We start from the raw sequence: 10,303 nt of genomic DNA on the forward strand, positions 1-10,303 counted from the left end.
ATGAATTTCTGGAGGAAAATGAAGAGGTCAGACTGGGTCTTCCCCACTGTTTTGCTCTCTCTTTATGGTTTCTTTGCCAACTGCAGACCAGCAGAGCCTTTTCTTACACCTTACTTGGTGGGACCCAAAAACATCTCAGAGGAAGTGGTGAGTATTGCTGTTTTTTCATATTTTCACGTTGGCTTAAGGGCTCAGACAGATAACAACAGTGAGAAACAAGCACACACAGAACAATTTACACTATAATATACTGATAATTTGGTGTGGCAAATGCTCCCGTTACAATGGCAATGATAAATGAATGTCAATAGTATTGACTGTATTAGATGTACTATAGGTGCCCTTGAAAACGTATTTCCTTACCCAAACCTTTCTCTGAGCTATAATCATATTATCTGTTTTAAAACTTCAGAATCTTAAAATTAAACCGAAACTATTGTCAAAATATTGGTTAACTGCATTGACATTCTCCATTGATTACTAAAATAGCGATGCATCACTCGTGCCTTTTGAGTCTTATCTCTTAAGCAATATAGCTTGCAATAGCTGCATTGATTTCAAATCATTTACCTAAACATTTCCTGTTGTTTCTGATTCAAATGACCAATGACCATCTTCTTTCCGCTCATCCAGGTAACAAACTACCTGTTCCCCATCTGGACGTACTCATATCTGGCTGTACTCTGTCCAGTCTTCCTGTTGACAGACTTACTTAGATACAAACCTCTAATAATAACTCAAGGTCTTTTTCTTGTCATAAATTACATACTTCTGTGCTTTGCTACCAGTTTAATTGCTCTGACCTACCTACAGTTCAACTTTGCAATGGTCACCTCCACCGAAGTGGCCTATTTTTCATATATCTACAGCGTCATTTCTCCTGAACGCTACCAACGAGCCACGGGGTACGTTCGCAGTGCCATGCTGACTGGATATGCCTTTGGAGCCACATTAGGACAGCTATTAATTTCACTGGCTGACACAAGCTACTTCCATGTAAACACTATTACTCTGGGTATAATGTCAGTGGCTTTCTGTATTTCTTTGGGCCTGCCGATGCCTCAGCATGGAATGTTTTTTAAGAAAAAGGCGGAGGTGTCTACGGACACACTGAATGAGGTTACAGATGCATTTGGGGGAGAAACGGATCTAAGAAAGCAGGCTACGGGAACATGCTGCGATTGGGGAAACATTAAAACCTCAGGAAAACAAATGTGGGAGAGTCTCAAAGAGTCCTACTCCTCCAGAAGGCTGGTGCAGTGGTCCCTCTGGTGGGCTTTGGCTACAGCTGGATATGGACAGGTTTTTAACTACGTTCAGCTGATGTGGGACCACATTGAGCCCTCCAGTACATCCTCCGTGTATAATGGGGGAGTAGAGGCGGTCTGCACACTTGTAGGTGAGGCATTTTTTGGAGTATTTTAGTAAAAAATCAAGTTTCAGAAAGTTCATTTTCACAGCGGTGCAGTAGAAGAACCATTCTGGGTTCCCCAAAGGATCTTTCGGTGAAACATTCTTAAAATAACCTTTTAGTGTGAAGAACATTTGAATGATCTACACTCTTATTGCCATCTGCTTCCATGAATGTATAACATCCATGGAACCTTTCCATTGCTCTGTTTTTTAAAAGAAACAGTTCTTTGAGGAAACTAAAATGGTTCTTCTATGGCATCACTGCGAAAACCCCTCTTTTGGAAAATGAGCTGCTTCTGTTCAACACAAAAGAAGATATTTCAAAGAATGTTGGGAACCAAACAGTTGCTGGTAGCCATTGACTTCCATAGTATGGAGGAAAAAAATACTATGTGTTCAACAAAAGAAAGATATTGATACAGGTTTAAAACAACATAAGGGTGAGTAGATGATGACAACATTTGTATTTTGGGGTGAACTATGCCTTTAAGAGTGTAGAGAACCTTTTGCGGAATGGAAAGATTTCATGGATGTTAAAGGTTCTTCATTGAACCAAAGATGCCAATAAGGAAACTTTACTTTTAAGAGTATGAGTGTATCTGAGAGTCAAAGACTTCATTAAGCATAAACACCATCAATAGTGTAATAAATTCTTTATCTTTATAGTGAACAATATCAGAATATGCCTAGCTGAACCAATCCTGCTTTATCCGCAAATCATGTTGAATCATGTAGCATAATTGTTATGCAGTTTGCATTGGAATTCAGCAGCCCAGTATGTGTGGGGGAAGATCATTGAAGCAATTCCAACAGTAGGGGTTTGGTATAGTCACTTTAATTAAAGCAGAAGAGAACATCTCTCCGTTTTGATGTCTTGACAAGAACATAAAAAAGGCAACATAAATGAGTTCTGAGTGCAACACAGAATACAAATACAGTCTAAATGCATTTCCCTGATTTAATTGTTGCCTTGTGTCGTGCCTCTTCTTTGGTCACAGGTTTAACATCTCTCTCATTGTGATTCATGCTGTGATTGCCGCTTTCAGGTGCGGCGGCAGCTTTCTCTGTGGGTTATATCAGAGTACAGTGGGATGTGTGGGGCGAGCTCTCGCTGGGTGTTTTCTCTGCCATAGGAGCAGGGTGTGTCTTTCTCATGGCCCTCACTAACAATATCTGGCTGTGTTATGCAGGCTACGCTATCTTCAAAGCATCATACATGTTCCTCATCACAGTCACAATGTAAGTTAGACATTACACAATGGACTTAGGAAGCATAAGTTTTCTATATGTAGAAATATATATATAGAGAGAGAAGAGATAATGAAAAGGAATATACAGTATATATAGGTCTTTTTTCCATGACTAATGTTTTCCTTATTTTTCCCCCCCTTTTTGCTGGAAGGTTTCAGATAGCGGTGAACCTCTCAATGGAATGTTATGCTCTAACTTTTGGTATTAACACTTTTTTTGCTCTTACACTTCAAACTATACTTACTGCTATTGTGGTGGACAATTCAGCCCTGGGACTGGACATTGGGACACAAGTAAGCTCTCACTACACTGAACTTAATGAAATATAAGCCTATATGAAATAATAGTCAGAATTATTTTTTTTTTTTTTAAGTTTGCATTTGGGGCAGATTCTGATATTTATATAGCCCAAATTTAAGATAAAATTCTGATAACTTTATAACGGTATAATAGGCTACTTACTGTACATGAAATGCATATAAATATAAGTTGTCACTCTATCTCCCAAGAGACAATGAAATAATAGTCAGAATTTTTTATTTTTTTTTAAGTTTGCATTTGGTGCAGATTCTGATATTTATGTAGCCCAAATTTAAGATGAAATTCTGATAACTTTATAACGGTATAATAGGCTACTTACTGTACATGAAATGCATATAAATATAAGTTGTCACTCTATCTCCCAAGAGACATATGAACCGCAACCAATACCTGACCTGAACCTTACAATTATAGTAAAAGTATAAACTATCAATCGGATAGCAGACAACATGTAGGCCTAGTACAGGGGTAGGCAAGTTCGGTCCTAGAGAGCCGCAGTCCTGCAGAGTTCAGCTCCAACCCTGAAAACAAAACTCACCTGCCTATAGCCTTAGTAATCCTGAAGACATTGATTAGCTTGTTCAGGTGTGTTTGATTAGGGTTGGAGCTGAACTCTGCGGCTCTCTAGGACCGAACTTGCCTACCCCTGGCCTAGTAGATTGTGTACATGATGTTTTTCACAAGTTTTGAAAATTATGATCATTTAGATGCATCGAATGATACACTAGGTTTTACAAGGTTAAAAAGATTGTCAAGAAAGTAACATAAATCATAACATGAAGCATTCAGAAGTGGAATGTTTGAATTAAACTGTTAGTGTCTGATTGGATGTGTTACATTGTATTTTAATTGTTCCCCTTCTGTTACAGTTTCTTGTATATGGAGGTTACTACAGCACCATCTCTGTGCTCTTCCTCACGCAAGGCTTGTACACAATTTGTAAGAATTACCGCAAATCTCCAGCTGAAACCAATACAGACCGGCCACCCTCTACCACTCTGGAGGATAAATAGGGATCAGACAGACATCTTGGTCCACAAAATGTGAACGAACAATCAGCATTATAAGTATACAGTATATATTGCCCCGGGTGTGTGTTCACGGTGTGTGTGTGTGTTCACGGTGTGTGTGTGCATTTAGGATGGGATAAACGCAGAGCACTAATTCCGAGTGTGGGTCACCATACTTGGCCACATGTCACGTCACACTTTATATATACATATATATATATATACATATATACACACATATATACACACCCACCCACACATATACATATACACACATATACATATATATATCAAGCCCAATGTTTTTTTATGCTGTTATTAGGCTACAGGAACAACTGTATTAAGTGGTTGTGTATTGTGTAATATAATTATTTATTCGCCCAGTGTATTTGCATAGACTGTTCTGTGATATCATTTCCTGTTTACGATTTAAAATAAGTACTCACTTAGCATATATTTACCAAAGCCTACAATTCAAATAAAATATTAAAAATAATAAGACGTTTCTTGTGTAAATTAGTTAACATTAAGCCTTATAAACAAGTATCACAAGTCTATATATCATAAGTATCATATAAAAATAATTAAAATGTTAAACAAATAAACAGAAAAACAGTGCTTACTACAGTAACACGGAACGTTATCTGTAATATAACACCGGAAGTTTCTGAAACACGCAGTTGGGAATAGCGGACGTGACGTCACCTATTTGTAAAATGGGAATTGCAGTCTCATAACCTTTTGCAAGAACGTGTTGCCATTTTTCACATTTAATATTGCTAGTATGGTTATAAGTGTTTTGACTAAGCAATGATTATTACAATGATGTTTTATGATAAAAAAATAATCATAATAAATAAATAAAGGAGGCAATGTAAGTCATTATAGTTCGAGATACATCTAATAAAATTATACTAAATATATTCTTTATAGATCAGAGAAAATAGTGCTAAAATAAATACTAAATACTAACTATTTGTAAAATGGGAATTGCAGTCTCATAACCTTTTGCAAGAACGTGTTGCCATTTTTCACATTTAATATTGCTAGTATGGTTATAAGTGTTTTGACTAAGCAATGATTATTACAATGATGTTTTATGATAAAAAAAATAATCATAATAAATAAATAAAGGAGGCAATGTAAGTCATTATAGTTCGAGATACATCTAATAAAATTATACTAAATATATTCTTTATAGATCAGAGAAAATAGTGCTAAAATAAATACTAAATACTAATTATTTCCGCGATAAACAATTAAATAAGTTATATTTTAAATATATGTTGTGAGCCTCACAATAAAAAAAGATTATGTGATGTCCGATGCCTCTCTTCCATTATCCATAAATATTAAAAAAATTAAATAAATAAAGGACTTTCTTTGGGCAAAAGCATTACGAGGGAAGAGCGCGCCCGGCTGTAGAAAAACTACACTTCCCACAATTCCTCAGGCCAGAGTTGCGTAACTTTCGGAACGTCTTCCAGGAGAGACTCTGCGGCCCAGACGATTTGGCAGAAACATCAAACACCTCGATTCTGAATGACACAAAATCCAACGGAGTTGCATAAACTCGTCCGTAACGAGGAAATAGTCGACCGCAAGCGCTCGGAGGCTGGCTGTGAGAGAGATTCACGGTGGATTTGAGAACGCAAGATCGCGAGGGCCTATCAAATATGTCCTCTTCCTCGCAGGCGTCTTCCAGGCGGCAATGGTGCTACCTTTGCGACCTGCCAAAGATGCCGTGGGCCATGATTTGGGACTTCAGCGAGGCCGTGTGCAGAGGCTGCGTCAACTACGAGGGCGCGGACAGAATAGAGCTGCTCATCGACGCGGCGCGGCAGCTCAAGCGAACACATGTGATGCAGGACGGCAGATCTCCGGGTCCGCAGCCCGGCGCTAAACACGCTCCCGCTGGTAAGGAGGGTCCTATGGAGACCGGCAGACCGCCCTCCGAGCGATATGAGCGGGGAAGGGGAGAATATGTGTCTGCCAGGCTGCCCAACGGGCTGCCCAGACTGGAAGATGGAGGTCCGCCTGAGGTTAGTAGACAGAGTCCTACCGCCAGGAGGACTTTATTGGGGGCTGTGCCACCCAATTTAATGGCGCAAGGGCTTGTCGGAACCCCTCATGGCCTGCTGACTGCCATGCCTGGTCTGAATGCCCGAGCTGGAGGCGCCCCCTTGACCATTTCCGCTCCCATGTTGAACGAGCTCAGTAAGAGACAGGCCATAGGCATGGGGATGAACGTAGGCATGGCGTCTTTCATGAGCCCAGAATTCGAAAAGGAGCTCAAGGAGAAGCAGAGGAATGCCGAAACCCTTGCTGAGCTTTCTGAAAGTGTGCGGAACCGTGCAGAAGACTGGGTGGGACGCCCCAAACACATTCGCGAGGCCTTGCACACCTTTTCTGGCTGCACTCCATTCAATGTCCGCTTTAAGAAAGACCACGGCCTGGTGGGAAGGGTGTTCGCTTTTGACGCCAAGCTGATGCTTGAGTTTGAGCTGAAGGTCTTCATTGAGTACCCGTGCGGATCCGGTAACGTGTTCCCCAGCGTCTTAGCACTGGTCAAGCAGATGTTCCACGACTCTCAGAAAGACACCGGCAAGGTCATTAACTCGGGGTACAAATACGTGGAGTATGAGAAAAGGCACGGCACCGGTGACTGGCGTCTCCTGTCGGAGCTGCTCAGCGATGGAGTGCGGGTGTTCAAAGATGCTCCGGCCCCAGAATCCCTCCCGCAGCCTTACCTGGACCCCAGCTGCTCCATGTTACCCAGCGCGCTCTGCCACATCGGCCGTCCCATGCAGCCAAGAGTGCGCAGACGCAAAGCCTCGCCCGAGCTGGACGGTGCCGAGAGGATGACCTCTGAGGAGATGCGCCAGCATTGGCCGCTTGCTGCATATCCCGGCTTGCCCGGCCATATGCCCGCAACCTCGCTAGCCAGCGTGGGACAGCCTCCAGAGGGCATGGGGGCGCATGGTAGCGACCCGTCGCCCATCTCGGCGCTCATGAGTGTGGCTGACAACGTCGGCACAGCCACCCAGTCCCCTAAAGATGCTCCAGGCAGCAGCAGTGGCCACTCAGCCAACGCAGGGCGGCAGAACAGCGCAAGTCCTTCAGCCCTAGGCGTTCAGCTGCGGCTGGCCTCGCGCAACGGAGAACCATCGGCGGGCAGTAGCGCAGGAGGATTGACTACGACCGTCACCGCGTCCCTCTCTGACCAGGGCACCGTTATGGGAGGCGAAGGCTCAGGAGGCGGTGGCGGTGCCCCTCTTTGCTGCACCATCTGCCACGAGCGCCTGGAGGACACGCACTTCGTCCAGTGTCCGTCGGTGCCCGGGCACAAGTTCTGCTTCCCTTGCACTCGGGACTTCATCTGCAGACAGGGCTCAGGGAATGAGGTGTACTGCCCCAGTGGAGAGAAGTGCCCTCTCGTGGGCTCCAACGTGCCGTGGGCCTTCATGCAAGGCGAGATCTCTACAATCTTGGCAGGTGATGTGAAGGTGAAGAAAGAAAGGGACCCCTAACGGCCAGCAGCAGGTTTGATAACATGCTTTTATTCAGAAAGGATGCATTAAGTTGATCAAAAGTGACAATATAGACGTTTAAGATTTCTGTCAATTTCAAATATATGGTTATTGAGAACTTTGTATTCATAAAAGAATCCTGGAAAATGGTTTCCACAAAAATATGAAGCAGCCCAACTTTTTTCATCATTGATGATAATCAGGAATGCTCCTTGAGCAGCAAATCAGCATATTAGAATGATTTCTGAAGGATCATGTGGCACTGAGGACTGGAGTAATAATGATGCTGAGAATTCAGCATTGCATCACAAGAATAAATTACATTTGACCATATATTCACATAGAAAACAGTTATTTTAAACTGTAAATATATTTCACAATATTACTGATTTTACTATATTTTTGGTCAAATTAATGCAGCCTTGGTGAGAAGGGATTTTTTTACAAACATTAAATTGTACCAGTTCCAAACTTTTGAATGATATTGTGTGTATGTGTGTATATATGTGTTATTTGTCATATGAATAATGCACAATCTTTATGTTAACATGTATATTAATGCCTCCGCTACAGAACTCAAACCTCACTCTGAGGGAGCTGCGATCCTGAGCACTAAAGATGGTCGCGGTGATCACGAGGCCCACAGCACTGAAGAGACAGCTGCTGGCGGGCAGGTCCTCTTCCTCCATCTACCCAAGCCCCCTCTTGCCTTTCACTGTCTTTCCCCCTCCTTTTCCTGAGACGATGGAGAATACAGCCATTTTTCTCTTTAGTCAAAGTCTGCTTTATTGTCAGTTCTTCCACATGTACAGCACATACATACAGAGAATTGAAATTGCGATTAGAGATTAAGAGATGCCCATGTATTAAACCCTCCAGCACTTATTTCAGATTTGTTGGCCCGCGTCGATTCTTCAGCAGCGCTTTAAGAACTTTCAGTCTGCAAACCAAAGCCAGGTTTGAAAAAAAAATAAAATAATTTCAAAGATCCGGTGGGGTGAATTCCCAGAATGTGCTACAAACCACCAGACAGATACAGATTGTACAGCGGGAAGCTTGTTTGGAAATGCAACTTCCTTTACAATCACAGAACTGCACCGACTACAGGCACACTCTTGTCTTTGCTGTCGTCTATGCTGCATAAAACTAGTCCAGGAATATTACTAAGTGCTAAAAGCCCTTCCTTCAGATTGCTTCTTGATACAGCATGTATAATAGATAGCTTTATGTTTTTTACTCCGTGTAGATTGTACAAGAATTATCCCTTTCAATGGTTCTAGATGTGCAATCTCTAGATTTGATACTATGTTGCTTTATGTACCACTAAGTCTTTGAATGAATAGAAAACCAAAGATAGACATGCTGAATATTGTCGTATCATATGATGCTATAACATATATTTTTGTGGTAAAATGGTTTTGTGGATTTCGTCAGATAACAAGGACAGATATAGGGAAAGTTTTACATTGGGAACTTCCATTTAAACCTTAATGGGTAGACACACAATAGATTTTTATTACAAGTAAGCAGATCACTATATTTTCTATTGTAACCCATTGGCTTTTAAATCCTTGGAGGCGATGACTAGTTCAATATTATGACAACAGATCCACTCTGGTTTTTTTTACAAGTTTATGGTCCAGATTGTTTTCTTTCCATTTTTACATGTCAAAGGCATACTTTATGACAATAGTTTTAATGTAAAAGATTTGAAAGTGCCAGCATCTATTAGTAGACTTGTTATACAACAGCCCCAAATATATTTGGACACTTCCAGATATTTTTGGGACCACTAGGTTTGGTTCTCCATATTGTTTTGACGTGTCTTCAGTCTTGTTTCATGATATCGAAAATATAGCCTATGTTGTAACAGAATTGAATTTGCAGCATCAGGGTAATTGGCCAAATCATTGGTCAGATGTGGAACACGTGATTAAATGATTTCAGCAAGCAATAAATAAAGAAACACACCTAATGATAAAACAATAATTATTAGCCTAATACACTCTAAAAAAAATGCTGGGTTAAATACAACCCAGTGCTGGGTAAAATAGGGACAAACCCAGCAATTGGGTTGTTTTGACCCAGCGGTTGGGTTAAATGTTTAACCCAGCCTTCTGGGTAGTAAATAGATAGATAGATAGATAGATAGATAGATAGATAGATAGATAGATAGAAAATACGAAATAACATTTAAATGTTTGGACAATAAAATGATGCATTGTTTTAATATTTGCATGTTAGTATTACTTTATTAATAGAACATATTATATTTAATTGTCGACATTTAGCTTTCGATTACATTTTGATTTTAATTTCACGTTACAGTCTCGTGTTCCCATTTTACGTTTAAGTAGCTAGATCCAACCGAAAACTTTCTTTGTGAATTCTGTGAAACATAATTCATTCATTAATTCAATTCATATTTACATTTACTGTTAATTATGTGCACAGCCACTTTGTGACCGCAAACACTAGGTGAGATTTGAATTATTTTTTTTATTCGTTTCATTCTATTTTTGAGATTCATTCTAATAATTCTGAGGAGTTTTAAAAACACCGACTCATAGGGTCAGTTTAACTAATAGTTAGTTTTATATGTAAAACGAAATTAAGTGCAAAATTCTAAATATCTATCTATCTATCTATCTATCTATCTATCTATCTATTGTAGTTTGGCATTAACTTTATAATATAGAAGACTAGGCAAAATGCCTTATTATAATTTTGTGTGCATATGTTTATAAACTATAACATTTTGTTTTATATTTACTAATT

The 10,303-nt window shown here is 40.4% G+C and overlaps 2 protein-coding genes across 2 annotated transcripts; both read left to right on the plus strand.

Annotated features, from left to right (window-relative positions):
- Positions 1-4,028, plus strand: LOC107602108 (solute carrier family 19 member 3b). The gene is made up of 5 exons (XM_016294517.1): positions 1-147; positions 634-1,399; positions 2,460-2,652; positions 2,816-2,957; positions 3,855-4,028. Exons 1-5 carry the CDS (start codon positions 1-3, stop codon positions 3,996-3,998), a joined length of 1,392 nt encoding a protein of 463 aa, XP_016150003.1. The 3' UTR covers positions 3,999-4,028.
- A 1,313-nt stretch (positions 4,029-5,341) lies between these two features.
- LOC107602117 (interferon regulatory factor 2 binding protein 1) lies at positions 5,342-8,496 on the plus strand. Its single transcript, XM_016294525.1, has 2 exons — positions 5,342-7,538; positions 8,099-8,496. Exon 1 carries the CDS (start codon positions 5,672-5,674, stop codon positions 7,523-7,525), a length of 1,854 nt encoding a protein of 617 aa, XP_016150011.1. The 5' UTR covers positions 5,342-5,671; the 3' UTR covers positions 7,526-7,538; positions 8,099-8,496.
- Positions 8,497-10,303: the final 1,807 nt, after the last annotated feature.

The sequence above is a fragment of the Sinocyclocheilus grahami genome, unplaced genomic scaffold (assembly GCF_001515645.1).
Source record: "Sinocyclocheilus grahami isolate Dianchi unplaced genomic scaffold, SAMN03320097.WGS_v1.1 scaffold319.1, whole genome shotgun sequence".
NCBI classification, from domain to species: Eukaryota; Metazoa; Chordata; class Actinopteri; order Cypriniformes; family Cyprinidae; genus Sinocyclocheilus; species Sinocyclocheilus grahami.

Excerpts from the sequence above, each read along its gene's own strand:
- LOC107602117 (XM_016294525.1), top strand. The coding sequence starts at position 5,672 with ATGTCCTCTTCCTCGCAGGCGTCTTCCAGGCGGCAATGGTGCTACCTT.
- LOC107602108 (XM_016294517.1), top strand. The coding sequence starts at position 1 with ATGAATTTCTGGAGGAAAATGAAGAGGTCAGACTGGGTCTTCCCCACT. Across the intron at positions 148-633 it reads AAAACATCTCAGAGGAAGTG|GTAACAAACTACCTGTTCCC; the intron begins GTGAGTATTGCT and ends CCGCTCATCCAG. Across the intron at positions 2,653-2,815 it reads TTCCTCATCACAGTCACAAT|GTTTCAGATAGCGGTGAACC; the intron begins GTAAGTTAGACA and ends TTTTGCTGGAAG.